At 32.3% G+C, this 20,178-nt stretch overlaps 1 protein-coding gene across 5 annotated transcripts in view; it reads right to left on the bottom strand.

Moving 5' to 3' along the window:
- Window positions 1-10,645: 10,645 nt before the first annotated feature.
- LOC121376398 (F-BAR domain only protein 2-like) overlaps window positions 10,646-20,178 on the bottom strand; it is a 37,986-nt gene continuing 28,453 nt past the window's right edge. For 4 of the 5 annotated variants that reach the window (XM_041504251.1, XM_041504257.1, XM_041504252.1 and 1 more), the window contains 6 exons: window positions 18,858-18,887; window positions 17,579-17,734; window positions 16,698-16,830; window positions 15,538-15,740; window positions 13,510-13,739; window positions 10,646-11,949 (listed from right to left, as the gene is read on the bottom strand). In XM_041504251.1, coding sequence (XP_041360185.1) covers window positions 11,906-11,949; window positions 13,510-13,739; window positions 15,538-15,740; window positions 16,698-16,830; window positions 17,579-17,734; window positions 18,858-18,887 — 796 coding nt within the window. In that variant the 3' untranslated portion in view covers window positions 10,646-11,905. The remainder of the gene's footprint in view (window positions 11,950-13,509; window positions 13,740-15,537; window positions 15,741-16,697; window positions 16,831-17,578; window positions 17,735-18,857; window positions 18,888-20,178) is intronic. The other variant, XM_041504253.1, reaches the window with a different exon arrangement.

The raw sequence follows: 20,178 nt of genomic DNA, 5'->3' as shown, positions 1-20,178 counted from the left end.
TCCATACAAAAAAGCCAACTATTCAGCAAGATAGAGGCTAAAATAATAGTAACTGAATAATCTTGGACTTCATTACTATAAATAGATAAGGCGTGAATTTAAATGGGGGGGGGGGGGGACAAGGCATTAAGGCAGGGGTGGAACCTTTTTTTTTTAAACGGGGGTGGTGGGGTGGTCGGTCATAAAAATTCGAAAAAAATGAGTTTGTCAAAAGCATAAAAATGGAAGGGGGGGGGGGTGGATCAGTGGCATTCATAACAAGCTGTTGTGGCGCACGCCTGTCGTGGGCACAAGAGCCGGCCTTGGCCGGCTCCTCCGTCCATGACAGAAAAGGTGGGGGGAGGGGAGAGGAGGGACCGCCTGCACTGGCAGGTGCAAGGGAGCACCAGCAGCCCGATCAAATCGGTAGCAGGCGGGTGGGGGTGGTGGTGGTGCTATGGAATACTCCTCGGAATGTCTTTAAATAAAGATGCCCAGAGATGCTTTCAGGGCAATTTAGTGTTGTATATGAAAGAAAATAATAATTTAAAAATGTTGTCATTTAAAAGGGCACTCCAAAGATGAGGTTCATGTGACACCACCCCCACCACCCCCTCACGCCCCGGGTGTGTCAATCTTTGTGAACATCACTACATTATGTTTATGCCCCACATCAAACCCCACAATTAGAATGAAACTTAGATATGTGACTGTATGAAATATGGGAGTGGTATATAAATATTTAATCTGTATGTTTAATGTAGCACAATTATTAATATAGTGTTTATGACCCCAAATTTATCCATCCAATTTTTTTATTTTTTTTATTTTATTTTTTTAAATAAATAAAACATAATTGTAATAATGGTAAACAAAAAAATAGCAAACATATATTTTAATCTATTAAAACAATATCCATTATGGTTTAAGTGTAGGCCTATCATTTCAGGGTGGATGGTGTGAGAAAAAAATAAATATATAAAAAGTAAATAAAAAACACAAAAAACATTTCATAGATTAAAATAATTATATAAATGAATTAATGAACCATTGTAAACAATGTAAAGTGTTCATGAGAAATATGATAATCATATTAATTTCCCTCTTTCTCATTTGTACTTTTCCTTCAGTCCAGTAGTCTACATATCAGTGTAATTTATCAACAGCCCATTTGCTACACACACACAATTTGGCAATGTATTCATCTTTGGACTGTTTCAAGCCAGCAGATCCAGATAACCTGAGCTCCTTTTTCATTTTTAATCATCCACCCTTTACCAATAGGGCTTGGCACATTCAGTTGTTGCTCCAGACACTCCTCTCAATATCCTTCACATCAAGGTCTGAAGCAGTATCTATAACCTGGAGGCTGATGACTTTCTACATCAACTTTCGTCACACAAAACGGGATGTACCTGAGATCATTGACCTTAGTGTATGATGCACTGAGGACACAGAAGAGACATGTGAATGCCTTTACTTTGGAGTTTTTAGTTCTCTGGGGAATCTATTGCTGACCTGACTAAAATAAATGTCCTAGGTTTCCCTTTGGTGGCAAATTAGTGGCTAAAGAATAGCTTTGTTAGTCTTTCTAAGTAATAACTCTGGCATGGACAGAGCTCACAGTAATGATCCAAAGGATTGAGATAAAAGACCCTCCATGTGGAGCTTGTTAAACCACAAAGATGCAACCAAACAAAGAACAATCTGCTTTTATGGTGATCACTCTCCCTTTTGCTTTCAAAACAGACCCTCCATGTGGAGCTTGTGTCCTTGCTACACCACAAGGATGCAACCAAAGAAAGAACAATCTGCTTTTATGGTGATCACTCTCTCTTTTGCTTTTACTTCTTTTTTATATATAATGCTAAACCTCGACATCATGTTAGTTTTCATTAGGTTTTGGAATTGGTTTGCCGGTGGGTCTCTTTCTAGTCTCTCATGTTTAAAGGCTTTCATGAGTCTAAAGGTGGTGTTATCTCTGGGAGCTACCTTTGCAGTAGAAATGCTAATGACGTCCTACTTTTCGGTGAATGGACCTATCCTTTAATGACAAAAAGAACTGCTTATACTGCTTCCTGGTCTTTTTGTTTTCTTGTATTCAGTAAGTATGATGGAAGTTTTGTTACCTTTTAACTGACCTAGGAATGTACTGCTGGGTTCAGCTGTTAATAATAGTTTAATAACTCCAACATCCAGGCTCTACTCCCAGCAGTCTGAGTATCTTTATTGTGACCCCAGTGGTCTAGACATCTGCATTCATAAGTGGCCCATTTTTCAAGCTTAATTCTTATCAGGATTCATCTCTGGGAAATTCATCTTCAGACCAAAGTGTGGGGCTATATATAGGTACTTGGCATAGTTGATCTTATTATAGGCAAAACAACATGAGATCATAGTTCTTATGGCATTAAGGTGCAAATTCCAGTTCCCAACACGAAAAGCACACAGAAGGCCAAGTACATGTATTACATTGTCTAGCATGTGTATGTAGGACATCCAGTATGTGGATAGCTCTCCATTCTTGTGAATTAGGTGTTCTATTAAATATATCCACATTGTTATAAACTCTCCTTAGAGTGGACTTTACAAGACACTATTGAATTTTTTTTCAAATCTATGACCATGCTAAGAATGATGATCAATTGATTATCAAATGATTGCTGCCTTAAACATTGTCCTTCATCCACATTATAAATCCCCCTTACAGTACTAATTTCATAATGGTTTCTTAAACATACATATGTACTCTGACAGCATGATTGCAGTGTTTACAAGCATGGACCCCAGTGATGGACACCTTAGAAGAATGTTTAAAACCTTCAAAATATCTTCAGTAGCTTTTACAAAAAGTGTTTCGATCCATAATGACCATAATGTTTCAGCAAGTGGTTCCTCCCTGATTAGTTCTGTTTGAAGATTTCAAACACTGTGGTTACCTTTGTGGCTGGTGCATTGAGAAGGGCAGATACCCAGCATCCTCCGAGCTTGGCATTTGGTCGATGTTAAATCCGGTCTACCTTGGGATTCGCCAACCCTTTGGACGTTTCCCTGCAAGGATCCAAATCAGGTTCTTCTTACAGGAAACTTTTAACAGCTTCCTTGATTTTTCTGGATATGGTTCTCTCTGGTTAGATGAAGCCATATAGGTTCATGCGTGCACCGGCTACATAGATGCCCAGCACTTGGTGGTGTGTTGACAAATATCTACTTTAGTCATCGAGTCTGTGGCATAAAGTTAGGCAAGGGTTTATGGATCACATCATCCTAGAGTCGAACTTCAACACACTGAAAACCTAAGATCCACCACACACCAAAGCTGGGTCTGGTTAGTCTAATACTGTCAAATTATGTTAGATCATGTTGCAGCCAGAACAGATGCCTCGTGTTTTGTCACATTCGATTCAGTGCGTTTCTTTTTCAACTGGTACCATACTCACCAGCCTCAGTCCCAGCCCCATCTCCAGCCCAGGTGTGTCTTGGGCACACACCATACCAAAGCTTGTGCAGTACCTGGATGATCTCAGCGTTTCCAATAAGTGTTTTCACAAAATCTTTTGGAGGTTATGTTGTCGACATGTCACAGCAAATATCATGTCCTGGTTAAAAGACTGGACATAAGTGGTGATCCCGTATGTTTGGAAAGTGGTGTCAGGGTGTCTAGTTAGGAGCCCGAAAAGAAATCACTTTGGTTTATTTGGTATATAGAAAGTAGCACCGTTATTCTTCTGAAATTTTCATAAGGTATGCATATATTTATTGATTTTTAAATGATTTTTTAATAGCGAATGATATTAAACACCACATCATGTACTGTCCTATCAAAAGTGCATATCTATTTTATGAGGGGACAGTGGGCTTCTATTTTCAAGATGGTGATCAAGTGTAAATTACCATGTTAGTCACTGATTAAACAGTGTGTTGGGGGGGGGGGGGGTTCTTGTACAAATATTCCTTTCCTTTAACGCCCATATAAATATCCAGATTAACAGTAAAACAAATAACAAACTACAAAGTTCATTCTTTTTTTTATTATTAATTAGCTTGGTAAATAATTTGGTGGATACGTATAACCAGTGAGGTTTGAAATAATTTTCTTGCTATAAATTTTATGAAAATATTATACACCGATGCAAATGATAATATGAAATATTACAAAATATAACAATGAAAACAAGATCCATTTAATAATGTACTTGAAATCTAGATAAAACAAACAATTAATTAATATATAAAACAAAAAGATAAAATCTCCATGATTGTATTTTTTGTAGGGAGAAGATGGGTGTTCATTGCAGCATTACACCCTACAATTGTAAAGGTAGTAACTAGTACAACTCTCTACTTCAACACATTTCCTGTTTGAATAATAATAGGACCTGTTCTGAGTAATCGCTTTGGTAAAAGACAATAATTTAAACAAAATCCAGTTGATATTTTTACAAAACCTGAACATGTTTTATAATAAAAGTGAAAAGAACTTGAATTAAAAAATAATAATAATAATAAACCCTGCAAAACCCCCCCAAACAACCCAACAACATATCTACTGAAAACATTCTCAATTAAGGAAGCATAGGCACAAAGGCAGAAAGCCAAAATTGATAGAACCGGTCAACAGTTTTAGTGCCAAAGTACAGGCTATGTTTGCCTTTCAACTAGTGTTTGACAAAATCAAAAATATTTCTTGTTATACATTCCCGAGGCACAAAATGCATAACGTTATCCTTGAACCTAGATGGAAAAAAAATAACAACATATTTTTGCTTGCTTTTACTGACATAATGGCAGATATGTGATAATGGTAGATATGTGACAAGAGACTGAATTTGGCACCAAAATAACATGACCAATTTTTCTTTACATTTCAAGGAAAAAGAAAAATGACAACTAGTTACATTATACAAGACTCAAATAATATATATACTTGCCAAATACACATTCCATTCATGTGACAGAAACAGCATTACCAGTAATTAAATATAAACTGTTAACAACAGATTACACAGATTTAGTAAACAGTTAAAGGAACTTCGTTTGAAGCAGTAGAAAGTAGATTAAATTTAATTATTACAAGGGAAGATAAACAAAAATCTAGTTAAGTTCATAATTAATGTTTATGTTAATAATAATAGGCACTGTCAAATAACTGTGCATATGTAAATAAGTTGTTCAAACTGTGCCAGGCTGTTAATTATCATATTATGAGTACAAGATTTGCAGTGTATTTGTCCCAATCAATATTAGTTATTATTATTATATACATTTATTATTTCAGTGTGTGATAACAATATAATAATGACATTTTATTAATTTTGAGAAAATAGTGTATAATTACTTGAGTAAACTTATTTGTAACCTATAACCTACTGCTGCATATTTGGCAAAATATAATACGATTTCATACATTTTATATAAGATTTACTTCAAACTGTCTCTTCTCTGACATAATTCTGCTTTGGTGGTGCTTTTTTTTTCTAAACGTTTTTCAATAATAATAAAACAAATTCAAAATAATGAAGCATTACATTTGAAAATAAATAAAACAAACTTGCAATGTGCTACGAATAACTAACTACATTAGGGTAAAAAACACAAAGAAAACAACAGTAAATTCAAAACCAGTGACTGTGACAATTTATTTTACTCATGGATGAAATCTAGTAATAACTAGTAGTTGGACTAATTAAATTACTTTTTAGTTGAAATAATATTAAATTCACTATAACTTATTTCATATTTCTTGTGAAATATTTTTTGTTATTTGTTAAAGCTTGTAATAAGTATAATTATTGCCATGAGAAAATAAAAATCAATAATAACTAGTAGCTTATTTATTATCAATAATCAGGTTACTTTCAAAGAAAGTTCAACAAAGTATTAAATGGGACATTAAATAATTAAATATATTAACAATTTACATTTACAAAAACCAACAACACTTCTTGTAACAAAATAACAGTTTTGGAAACAAAACCAAAGAGAAAACTTAAAAAAACAAAAACAAAATTCATAGTGACATTGAAATTATCTTACAGTAACTGCTAAAGACTGGACAGCATATAGCAAGTAAAAGAGGTTCTTTTTTCCCCTTCAACTTTTACATTATAAAATATTAAAGACTTCACATTAGCAAGGCACAACAAATGAGACTAAAGCACACAAATTGCCATGATTTTTTTTTAATATTCGGATATCTTTAATCCCTTAATCAGATAGCCAATCCTGGAAAACAGAAAATAATTGTACACTGGCATCATGTAGCCATAAATAACTATATTAGTCCAAAGAATTCTGGAAACAATTATTACAGCATATTTGAGTGAATTATTACAGCATATATGAGTGAATAATGAACACCAACAGTGCTCTAAAATCCAGCTTGTTGCAGTATGTTTGAAGTTGAAATTTAAAGAATCTCTAAGCACTGAACATAGATAGCCTTTTGCCACAATGTGTCACACCTTCTACTGCATCATTGTAGTTTTTAACTGATTTTGAAAACTATACATGCATTTTAATACCCGGTAACACAACTAATAAATTAACTGGCAGCAAGTCGGCAGTTACTTACTTTTTTAAATATAGTAGATGGTAAATAAATTTCTTTTTCTGTTATTCAGCATTACCATACAAATAATGATAAAATCTAATTATTTAATATTTCATTATCTTGCTTCCTTTGAGTTTTGTAAAATACCATCTCATGAAGTTAAATGTGCTAATTATATATTCCCAAAATTGTTTGGAATAGTGAAGATAATTAGATATGTGACAAATCATGAAGTTCTACAGTAATAATAGAATGTATAATATATGTATTGTATGGTCTTGAAATACAATTACTCCGTATAAAGACTTAATTTTAAAAAAAAATAAAAAAATACTCAGCATATATTTATACTTTAAGTCAAACTTGGGATTTATAAAGGGGTAAATAAACGGGGTGGAATTATAATATAACAAAATCACATACCATTAGAATACTTAATTGCAGCAAAAAAAACACATTAAAAAAGTAGCCTTTTTGTATATTATGTAAGCAAAACACACTATTATTTAGTTGGGGTTTTTGTTGTTGTTGTATGCATGCAATTTATTGTCATATAATTATAGAAATTAACATGTTATTATACTATGTTGTATTTGACCATCTGTGGATGTTAATTAATGCTAGTTTTAGTTTCACAAATTGAGATAGTAAAACGGATATTTGCAACTGTAAAAATAGCATTAACATCCGTAAATGGTCAAATACACCATAGTTATCATCATTCTAATTCAATAAATCCATTAAAAAGTTGGGGGGGGGGGGGGGGGGGGGTAATTTTGAAGAACATGAATTTTGCTTCAGAAAATATGCAATGGTTATATTTAAAAAGTGCATCCAAATAAACAACAAGAAGTAGAATATGAATATGTAAATAGGTTCTTGGGAAATCCCTAAAATCTCCAACATTTTAATCCTGGTTTTAGTGTTGCAAATGGATTTGATTAGCCAACAGAATTTCTTGTTATATGTAGACTGAATTAGAATGATAAATAATACAATCAGTAAGAATGAATTGCTTGCATTTATTAAAATAAAATGTGGCATTTATAGATGAAGCAAATACAGAAGAATAAATGGACCTGGGAAGGCTAAAAAAAAGAAGAAAAAAAAAGAAGAAAAAAAAAGAAGAGAAAAGATTGATGCAAAATCTTATTTTATTAACTTTAAATGGTGAAAAATATTATAAAGGAAAACAAAAGGAAGAACTAATAAAATACTTATGGCTGGTTTTGCAAGTTGAAAAGGTTACAACAAATAATGTTTTATTTTGTTTTAAATAAGGGCTTGCTAGTTGTCTTTTCCATAAATATAGTTTGTTTTATACAAGTAACAGTGAAATATGATAGGTCTTCAACTTGATAATAAAATATGCCTATAAATTAGAAAAGTAGAAGTCACAAATTAATGGAAGAAATAGTCTACTAAGTATATATATAGAATTTAGAAAAGAAATATAGTCAGCAACATACTGCAATATGCAGTATTCGTCTCAATAAACTGACACACTGTTCTACCACACAAGTGTAAAACACCTTTAAAACCTAAAGCGCTAAGGATACAGAAGAACAAAAGGTTGCCAATGTAAAGCAAAGAGATAAAACATGTTGCGTAAAAGCTTTCTTTCACAATGCATTGCAAAATCGTCACCATGTACAGACATTCATACAAAGTGTTCCATAATGTGTCTATGATATACAATATCAAATTAAAAACCAACATGAGAAGAAAACATCTCACAAATTATGTATATTACAATGAGCACCAAATGATAAATATTATTTTTTGTTTTATTTTACAAAGATCATTTGAAATGAAGTCAGTTCTATTTATTTGAATTCGGAATACCAATTTGTACAATTTGTAAGTTACAGTCTGATAAAACAACAGCATGTGATAAACATATTTTATATAATTATGGTACAAATATATACATTATAGAATATGGTACATGTACCTAGAATGGTATAAACAGAGTACATAACAACAAGCTACTATTGCACTGATCTGAAATTATGTACAAGTAAACATGCTTTCTTTTTTAACTTAGGGAATGACTTTTAGAAGAAAAATGCAATTACAAAGAGTATAACTTTTTTAACCCAAAATTAATTCAAAATACCAAATTAAAGAAACTACTATATATCTTGGGCTGTAAGTCAAATTTTTAAAGTCAAAATATTATTTTATAAATTGGGAGACTTGTGAAGTGGTAATAAAATATGTCATAGGAAAGATGTGTGCTCTGACATGCCAAGACAACAGTCCACTTAGTTAAAATGACAACCAGGTTAATTCTGAAATCTAGTCATTGTATTAATTGTTTTTCAAACAATCTTTTGTATATATACTGACACATCCATGATTAACTTCATGAATATTAATCAGCTTTCACTCCAAATAGATTAGTATGCAGTCTGCTGAGATAACAGCAAGGTATCACATAGGTGCGTAAAACGTTTTGAGTTATTCTCTTTTATATTGTTAAAATTGTAGATACATTCAATTGTTAAGGTTTACACTGGATGTCACAGTGATATGTTGATAAATAAAGTTGTTATCTATGCATAATACCATGCTGTACAGTGCTATAAGATAACAATGAATGTTTTTGTTCAATATCCTACTTTTGAGCCATTCATGATTCTCATTTACTAAAAATAAGAAATGCTTTAATTTATTGGCAATTTTTCACAAGTAGACTTATAAATGGGTCAATAAAAAATGGCTTAAAATTAGTGACTTGACAAAGGCAAAAGATATATAGTAGTGGATGAGAACATAAAAAAGAAGCACCAATGCTAATGCCAATATATATATATATATATTATATATATATACAGTGAAACTTCTCTAAACCAAACACCCTTGGGACCGAATAAAATGTTCGGTTTAGAGGGGTGTTCGGTTTACTGAGGTTTTAAGAAACAGCCTTGATAACCATTTTTTAATTTTTACTATTAACATTACCAAGGTACAAACGTGTGTTAAATTACATTTATAAACCAACAATAACCAAATTAAAGTAGAAACTCTTTATGTAGATTGTTGAGCTTTTGTGAACAAATAACACAAATACATTTGGAACATGTAACACATTGAAACATCAAGAATGTTCTGAGTTTTTCTTTTAACAGTCGAGCTTAACAAAGTGTTCCATTGTTACCTGCCGATGAGCACATCGTTGCTTAACTATTGTAGCCCGTGTTAAAGATTCTATATCTTGGACATTTGCATTATTCTCGTACTGCAATTTATAGGTGTCCCTTTTCTTGATTATGTCAGATACAGTCGATTTCCCAATGCCAAATGAATCACTTAGTGACTATAATGTTGGTTTGGGTAAACTTTCGTATTTGTTAATAATTTTAACTTTATCGTCCAGTGACAACTCTACATGACGCCTTTTTGCTGGACGTTCGGACATGTTGACAATCGATATGGAAATGAAATGCTATTGACGTACCTACGAAACATATCGGAAACAGAAGCCAACTTATTTGTCTAAATAAACAGTGGAACAGAGACAATGAGAATGCAATGAATTAAATTTATGGTTGCTTTGTTGGGTCCTCGTGTAAAATAATCAGATATAACCAGCGATAAATTTGTTCGGAATAAATTCATTCCCAATAAACACAGTGCACAGGATTATTCCCATTACAAACTTAAAGGTGTTAATTGAATGACAAGGCTTAATTGAAATCTAGGTAACAGAGACTAATTAGAGCATTGTTCGACAAACACTCAAACATGTCCCGGACACGCTACACAGAGCATGCGCAAATCATCTGGTATAGTTAGTAACACCGCGACTTTGACAACTAATTGGTATGGTTGAGACAGGCGACACTCCTTCAGAGTTTTTAATTGTTCGGTCTTCAGAGGTAAAATCTGTATTGAATAAACAAAACGGGACCCGGAAATTCGTTCAGGATTCAGAATAGAGGGGTTTCCGGTTTTCAGGGGTTTATTTCAGTGGTTAAAGCTGCGTAAAACGCGTGACTGTGAAAATAGTTCGGTGTTGAGGGAATTCCGGTTTACTGAGGGTCCGGTTTAGAGAAGTTTCACTGTGTGTATATATTTATACATATATATATATATATATATATATATATATATATATATATATATATATATATATATATATATATATATATATATATATATATATATATACATATATATATATAATTTATTCTCAAGTTTTCAAGGTACAACTTGCCATGATGATTTGTAACACTTACAATTAGGCAATTGGAGCATACTCTTGTAATTTTAACTTCTCAAGTACATAACAAATATAGCAGAAAGATATTAAATAACATGAATACAACAAATCAGCTGATAACTCAACCTTGTTTAAGAATCCAGTCTAATCAAGGTGAAATCTACAAATTCAGTCAGAAAAAAAGAAGAAGAAAAGATTAATGACTTTGTTTGAACTAAAACAATATATTAATCGTGGGGCGGGAAGAGGGGACATTGAGTATGTGATATTCAAACATGGTTAACATGGGTTTAGGTATAATTTGATGTTAGTACAAAACATATTCCAAACAAAATCCATGTGAAAAGTAGGGACACTAAAACTAATATATTTAAAAAAAATTAAATAACGAGATATAACTGTTGGTAATTTAGTGGTGATGGAGACATCATATTAAGATGCAAGATGCAATTAAGGTAGTGGTTGGCAATGTAATGGCATCAATTTCTCTAAGAAAAGCCTGCCTTAGCAAAGCAGTTGTGACCACCTCTTAAATGTATCCCCACCTTAGCAAGTTAAAGCTCATTCACATTAAAAGGTGAATAATTATTAGTGATTCCATGGTAATAACCAATCTGAAGACATTAATAATAGATATATCTTCAAAAAGGAAGTAACTTATTAATTTAATATAGTAGTAACCTTTCTATCTTTGATAGTACGGTTAACTGTTGATGATACAATATTAATGAATTATCTGAAATCATAATCATCTTAAAATACAACAAGATTTTTTTTTTTTTCAAAGAAAATTTCTCAGTCTTAGTCTCAGTCCAACAAAATTTGTTAAGAAGTTGATGTAGCAATAATTGTAACACCATGATAATCTAACATGATATTAAGTTAACTGTGGATACTATGCAGTGATGATGATAATCTGGAGATATCCTTTGACTTAACAAAGTGCACTCAGGTTGAACAAACATTTAGTCAGTGGTGATGAATTATCCAATGATATTTTCCTCACAAAGGATTAGTTTTCTTTCACTATTAGCAATGCAATGGTGTGATGACTTCTCTAGACACAGTCTTCTTCTCTGTAAAGTTCAACAAGGAGTTTATAAAAGTCTTTTTAAATATATTAAATCAGCTAAATGAATTCTTCATCATACATACTTCAAGTCAGGTTCAGGATCCACATAATACTTTCCTGAAAAAGAAGAAATAATTCATTATTGTAATTAACTGAGGTGAGGAGTGCATAGAACAAAATCTGTCTTGTTAAAAATGTGTATGAAGGTTCAATCCATAAGTAAATTATAAATGCATTTATGTAGAAAATGAATTCCATTTTTCTTTTTACAATTGGTGGAAAAAAAAGTGCAAATAAAGTAAAGAATGAAAAACAAAACTTTGATAATATTGACTAAATCTTTAATATATTAAATTATTCTTTAAAATTTCCAACTGGTTGTTTGTCAATTCATACCATGGTCATTTCATACCTAATTTGGTCTTTTCATACCATTGCAAAAAGTCATTGATTTTGGTTCAATCATATACAGTAATTTTGTACTATAATATTTTTTTTTTCATGTAAGATGTGATATGAGAACAGTAGTCATTATCAAAATAGTATTACTTTACAAGCATCCACATGAAGCAAATAACACCATCTACAACTGTTTTGACTTGTAGACTTACTCAACCATTTAATATCAGCCATATGATATGAAACAACTGATCCTTTCAAACAACCCACTGAGAACTATGAGAATAATTAAGACAAATTGTAAACGGATGGCGAGTGTGTTCTGGGATCAAATGAAAATAACACCTGGAAAGCTAATGACGTCATTAGAAAGTGACATCATCAACAATTGGAACAGGCGAAGTTGATGATTCAAGGGTCTACAGTTAGATTGTAGCTAGGTATTTTTTTCAAGAAATATCAAATATACAGTTAGTTCCATGGAAAAACAATTCAGTTTACAATGGACATAACCATATTGAGATTTTAGATTTGCAGGTGTTATTGTCTATTTGATGCCCGCAAATGTCAGGCTAACACTTTCGGTCAAAAATGACATTTGCGGGATCAAATAGACAATAACACCCACAAATCTAAAAACTTCATATGGTTATCTCCTAATATGCAAACATTTGGATGGGATGAATAATAATAATAATAATAATAATAATAATAACTTTTATTTAAAGAAGGTTACACAAATAGTAGTACACTAATCTACCATGTGGCCTTCTGTCTATTAAGCATTAAAAATTATTACTCTACATATAATGAAATAAACAATGTAATAACAAAACACAACATAATTATCCTTCATTAAATGCATCGAAACTATAAGGTAAATACCCATGATGTCCCTAATTAATGCAAAAATTTTGTACATATAAAAATGTGGAAAATTATAATGACTACTGTTCTCATATCTCATTAATTTTTTATATTACAGTACAAAATTATTGTAACCAGGTCCAATGGACTAATAGTCTACTCTAGTATCACATGCCTCTCACTCTCAATTACCAGCACCATCCATAACGCAACAGTAAATAAGAAAATATTCGAATGAATCCAAAGATTCTGGTGAAATCAAAGGTTTTGACTAGGATGGATGAGCCTGAATCTTCATTGGATAGAAGCATGTTAATACTACCAAATCCAAAGAATCCATAGAACACAAGTAGCTGGTTTGATATTTGGACAAAATAAATATATCTTTAGGACAGGCCTGCTGTTACCAACCTGATGCAAATCTTTTCTTGGCTAAAGATATCCTGTAACCAGATCCAACCAACTCAAATTCCACCCCCGAAATGGTGCTCCCATCTGAAGCAAACTGTAAGGCTGTTGTTGATGGTATACTGGGCCCTGACTTCAGCTCAAACTTGGCACGTATACAGCCCTGGGTGGCTTCTTCACTCACTTCAGAGATATCATTTAGTTTCCAGGTGGCTCGGTTATGTTCTTCACTCCTGCCACAATAAAACAATAAAAATTAAATAAAAATAAAAAATTAAGAAAAAAAAAATTAAAGAAGAAAAAGAAATAGAAAGAAAAAGATGCCTACATTTTCTTACAACAGTTAATGGAGTACAGCAACTTTCTCAATACATTTTAACACAATGGTACTAAATATCAGTTCTCGCTCTCGCCAGTGCACCACAACTGGTATATCAAAGGCTGTGGTATGTGCTATCCTGTCTGTTGGATGGTGCATATAAAAGGTCCCTTGCTCCTAATGAAAAAATGTAGCAGGTTTCATGACAATATGTTTAACGTCCAATATTTAGCACGATGTGTGTATGGTGGTCGACTGGATCTGAAGGCAAAACAATCATTGCAAAGTGTGGCATCGCGTAAGTACAAATAAGGCAGTACAAAACAAAAGAGAAATGGTCTAATGATAGAAAACTATTAAAATGCTATTGTGTATTATATTATAGATTTTGTTGTAATAATAAGGTTCAGGCATGACTGCCTAAATATTTGTATAAGGTTTGGAGCCATAGATGTGTCAAGTTTACTGGCTCAACAGGTAGTGAGGTTATTAGTCCCCTATTGGTCCAACCAGAGGTGACTACAGGTTTCATCTATGTTCTTCTGTCTGTCTGTTTGTCCATCTGGCCAACAAATAGTTTTCCTGATGGGTTTTTTAGAATGCCTCGAGATATTGAGCTGAAATTTTTTGTATAGCTTTATCATGTACTGTTACAGATCAAGTTTGACTTTCATGGTGATATACCCATTTTTTTATGGAGTTATGGCTCTTGAACTTAGGATATGTGAAAATTAGTTTCTGAACGTTCTTTGTCACGTTTCAGGCCACCGATCTTATTGGAGGTCAGACTCAGGATGGGCGTGTTCGAAACCCTAGTTGTATATGAGCATGTTAAACTATAGTTATCTATCTATCTGAACAGGTTTTTTCAGAAGGCCTTGAGATATTGTTACAGATCAAGTTTGATTTTCATGGTGATTTAACTCCTTTTGATGGAGTTATGGCCCTTGAACTTAGGAGATATGAAAAATTCTTAGGTTCGGTAGGGGACATGTATTGCTTTAGCAGTACTCTCAGAATGCTTGTTGTATACTGCAGTGTTTCTGAACCACTGCTGCACAAACTGGTGCAAACTTGTAGCTGCTCCAGTCTATGTAAGATAAAATAAAATAAATATCTAGCAAAATATAATAACAAAAATTAATGGAATATGTAGTCCACATTATGAAGATAGCAAAAATGTTGATATATATTGGACGTTGGTGTTGCACATTTTACACATCTTTCATTTAGTTTTTAAACAAAAGTTTGCTTTGTTTAATGACACAACTAGAACACATTTATTTATTAATCATAGGCTACTGGATGTCAACCATTTGGTAATTCTGATATAGTCTTAGAAAAGAATCCCGTTATATTTTTTCTATTAGTAGCAAGGGATATTTTATATGCACCACCCAATTGACAGAATAGCACATACCACAGCCATCGATATACCAGTCGTTTTGCACTGGCTAGAACAAGAAATAACTCAATGGGCCCACCGACGGGGATCGATCCTAGACTGACCACACATCAGGCAGACACTTTTCCACTGGGCTACATTTACTGGGTTAAATATTGCGTACAGCGACTGTGTATATAGCCTCTGCTGATGAGGGGTGGCAATCTACAATGCAGTTTTAATTTGTGGAGAAAGATCAGTGTAAGACAACCCATCTAAACGTTCTTGTGCTATATCTCACATAATAATAATAATAATACAAACAAACCATTGGCCAGATGGGATGCTTTGCATCTTGGTAACCCCTCCAGTGATGTTCACGGCTACTGTGACATTCTTCAGTGTGGACAGCGTGCTCATGGATGATGAGTTGTAGCGGTAGTCTAGACGGTAATCTGTGTTGGTCTCATCACACTTCCAGTATACCACCAGCGGCAATGGTGTACTTTCAACACCAGGATAAGTTTTTACCTTAAAACACAAATAATTAAATTTTTGTTAGATTCATTATAATATAACATCATCCCATTGGTCCAGACGTAGCAACAAGAGTTTGTTCATTTCGCCGATTCACAGTTTGCGGATGATTATTTTTTTCATACCCTGATATAAAAGAAATAACAGACAATCCTTAAATATCTTAAAATGTAATTCATCAGGATATCATAAAGCAAGAATTTTTTTTTTCTTTAAACCAAGCAGGGTGTTAGTAAGAGCTCAAAATATCAATTTAATATTACATAGAATACATTTTCTTATTTTCTTTATTTCAATCATGTACAACTAATTACTTGCATGCTTATAAATATTTTTTAATGATTAATAAAGATCTTATTTCGATCTTGATGGAAGGAAAGAATCCTATAACTAATATTAAACTACTGTGACAGAACAAGGATGCTTTGGCAAATAATACATACTGTAAACATTGCACAAGAAATAATAAAAACAATTCCACAAACATAACTGCTATATTAATAACATGATTAGACAAGTATTTTCCCCCATTTAGGTAAAGTAAAAGACGAAAACATGTATGGTGATGAATCACGGCTCCCTAATCCTGACATCACCTATGTTTCTGTGAATAATAAATATTTAAAAAAAAAAAACCAAAAACCAACATTGTTTTTGAAATAACATGATGGTGATGTTCGAACTTACTTGATATTTGAGTATGTCTATATTCAAACGTACTTGATAGTTGAGTATGTCTATGATTAAAATTACTTGATATTTGAGTATGTCTATATTCGAACTTACTTGATATTTGAGTATGTCTATATTCAAACTTACAAGATATTTGAGTATGTCTATATTCAAACTTATTTGATATTTGAGTATGTCTATATTCGAACTTACTTGATATTTGAGTATGTCTATATTCGAACTTACTTGATATTTGAGTATGTCTATATTCAAACTTACTTGATATTTGAGTATGTCTACATTGAAGTATGACGCTGATTTGTTCTGTTCTCCTTGCTGACGAAGGTGGTCAACCAGAGCAGACATGTGAAATGTGTAGACATGTTGAAAACTGCTACTCTCAGATGCATCTCTGCAATGACACAATCAGTGTACTCGTGAATAAATAGTTTATCATTATTCTAATTACAGGTTACAGAAGTTAAAACAATGGACAAGTTTGTGTTAATGTTGCATTCTTTCTGAAAAATTATTTACAGTAACAAAATTGAAAAAACAAAACCCAGACGTTTATGAAATTAGAATGGGAATAACCGTTGTGTTTAATCATTCACAAATATCAATTTTACCTTCGCTACCTTGCTGGTAAAAATAATTTGTGACAGTAAAGTAAACATTAATATTGCAAACAGCTATCCCCTAAATATTTAAATATAAATTTCGCATCTACAAAAATCATAAATTAAAAAATAATAGTATTTATGAATTCACAAAATAGTGAAAATTATTAATTATTACAAAATATGATGTGAAAATGTATTAACAGAAGAAAAGGTGAGAGAAAAAAAAACGATCATTTAAAACTTTGCCTGAATTCAATATATAAATTTCCTATACTTTTGCTTGTGATGTATTTTCAACATTTTCAGTAGGACCAGATTTTTGTTCTCAGCTACTTGCTAGCCTAATGACTAAACATTCAGGGCTGAATTTACGACGCCTGTTTTACTTAAACATGGGTGTTTAAGCATTGTAAATGTATGTAGTTACACATGTGTAAGACAAAAACAGGTGTTTAAGCATTGTAAACGTATGTAGTTACACATGTGTAAGACAAAAACAGGCTTTGTAAATTCAGCCCTAAAATAAATAAAACTCACTGAACAATAAGTTCTGAATTTGGAGTTATGTTTTCCAACTTGGAAATATTCTTTATTCTAAAACTAAGCATAGCAGGTGATGGATTTTCTGTGAAGACTTTCACTACTCCAGCTGGGAAAGACATCATTACATTGCCAGCAATTCTTACAACACATCTGAAAATATATTTAAAAACTTGTTACAATCAACAGACTAAACATGTGTGATCAAACGCTATGATTACAATGACATGGAAGACCCAACATATATACAAAGACTAAATGTGACACGGTAAAGTCGAAACATAAAAAGAAACAGAACAGAAACACCACAAAACATAGGTTCTACTGAACAAGCAAACAATCAGGTGCTCCCAGAGATGGTTTTTATTTTTTATTTTCAAGAAAACTTCGTGCTTCATTCATAGCTGTGTTCACAACAATCAGAGTATTTTTAGCTTGCTAACAGATTATTATTTTTTAATATAGGTAAGGCCAAGTAAGACAAATTATTACAAAGATCATTAATAAAAAGTTGTATTATCTAAATCGGCTTTATTATAGACATAACAAATCAAATTTTATTTATGTAATACAGCTCTATTGATATTTTAAAAGAATGCTTATTTTTAGTATAAAATATAAAATACATTAGCAAAGCCATAATGTAAAATTGTAAATCATGCATTAAATTTTAAGTTTAAAATTATTCTCAAATGTTTAAAATGGTTTTTTTTTTAAAATATATATATAGTACTAAAATGGTATTGGCATTTACAGGTATATAAAAATAAATGAGGACTATAATATTGCTGATTAGATTATGAGGGTATAAAGCAATGCAATAAAATGTGATAAAAACCTTAAAATAATTTGTCCAAAGTTTAATCATTCCTGAGGAAACTGTTTTTATTATACACTGCTTAAAAATGGAAACTATTAATCAATTAAATGTTAACAGTTATCAATTAAGTAAATTTTAAGAGTGTAATCAATTGTCAATAAAGCATTTTTGTCACTCTAAAACGTGTTATCGCCACTGTACAGCAATCAACATCTGAGAAAGTAATTTTCTGTTTGTTCTTTAACAACAGTCTACCTTTGTTTTTGTTTTAATATTTTAATATCCCAAACACAAACATATATAAATCCTACAGACAACAAGACAAACAGGGTACCAGGAAAATACACAAAACAATTTAGAGAAAAAGCAGGCGGCATACAGGAGTAGTGTTGGAGAAAAGCTTGAGAAAAAATTAATAATAAATGAGAAACTCAAAAAGCCTCATTCTATATTCACCTGCTACCAACATCTTCCTCAGACATGGATCTGAAAAAGAGTTTACAGGCAGAAATAAAAACAAAAGGGTGCAAACAGCTAGGCACATCTACTAGAGGCAAAAGAACCATAAAAAACCCAGGAGGTATGGATGGGTGAAGTAACATGCAAGCACTCTTTTAATGCTGAAGAGAAAAACATAACACATACAAACAGATATAAGTATGTATATGTATGTATTACAAGCAGATTAGAATTTAGTTTTCTAAGCCTTATATGTTACCACATACATACAGATTATCACCGGAATACAGCTTTATTTTTAAAATAGAATATCAGCTTTATTTTAAAAATAGAATATACTGATTACATCAGATATACATATACAGGTTTGATTTACTGATTTAACTTTGATTTTCATTATTTTGTTAGACCTTATAAACTGCAACTCCAGAGCCTTCTTTGTTAGACTAAACATATTGCTTCCTACAAGTATCCTATCTAAACTGAGTAAGACACAAAACTACTTTAAAAGGTATTTAAATCTCAATATAAATGCCACAATGACATATCAATTAGAGCTTATTCAGATCTATTTGAAAGTTTTCACAAACTAAATGTCAAGCAACAACCAGAAGCAAACCAAAACAAAAAGTTGTGAGTAGGGATTCATCCAGGTGTTCTGTGGGTCCAAACATGGAAGAAAGTGGCCCTGAAAATTCCCAATTTCTATGTTTAATTATCTCAATTGTAATAAATTAATTTAACAGTGGTGTACTGCATCAAGCAGTGGCCTGAAAAACGATTCCAGGTTTTCATGATTTTCTTGCATTATTTTTGCCAATCCCATCAGAAAATGGGACCCTAGTGAAACACCCGAGATAAATCCCTGTGTGGTGAAAAAGAAGACATGTTAGATGTTAGACAGATGCATCAAAATCTACACAGACTCAAGTGACATTAGCTGTACATGATAGCCACTGAAAAAGAGTTTTCAAGGATGCAAAAAAACACAACATTTTGGAGTATTTTGTTGCACATGTTTGTGCCAGAAATACAAACACACTCAAATCCGACATCCAGTTGTGGGGGAGTTTGAAAACCCCCCCAAAAAACATATATAACCTATGTGCATATAATTTATATAAATGGTGTTTGATATAACCCATATCGGTTGGGTTTTAGTATAATCCATTTACGTGAGAATTCAAATAACTCATACACATGGGGTTTTAGTTGAGGGGGTGTTATCCAGCCAAAAGAAATGTGACGTGACTGCTATGAACAGAGCTTCTAGATTATGGTAGCCCCACTCCCATGGCTAGTGATATTTAATGTTGGG

The sequence above is a fragment of the Gigantopelta aegis genome, chromosome 6 (assembly GCF_016097555.1).
Source record: "Gigantopelta aegis isolate Gae_Host chromosome 6, Gae_host_genome, whole genome shotgun sequence".
In the NCBI taxonomy this organism is placed as follows: domain Eukaryota; kingdom Metazoa; phylum Mollusca; class Gastropoda; order Neomphalida; family Peltospiridae; genus Gigantopelta; species Gigantopelta aegis.
Note: the sequence above shows the minus strand (reverse complement) of the source record. Positions and strands in the feature narration are given on the sequence as shown.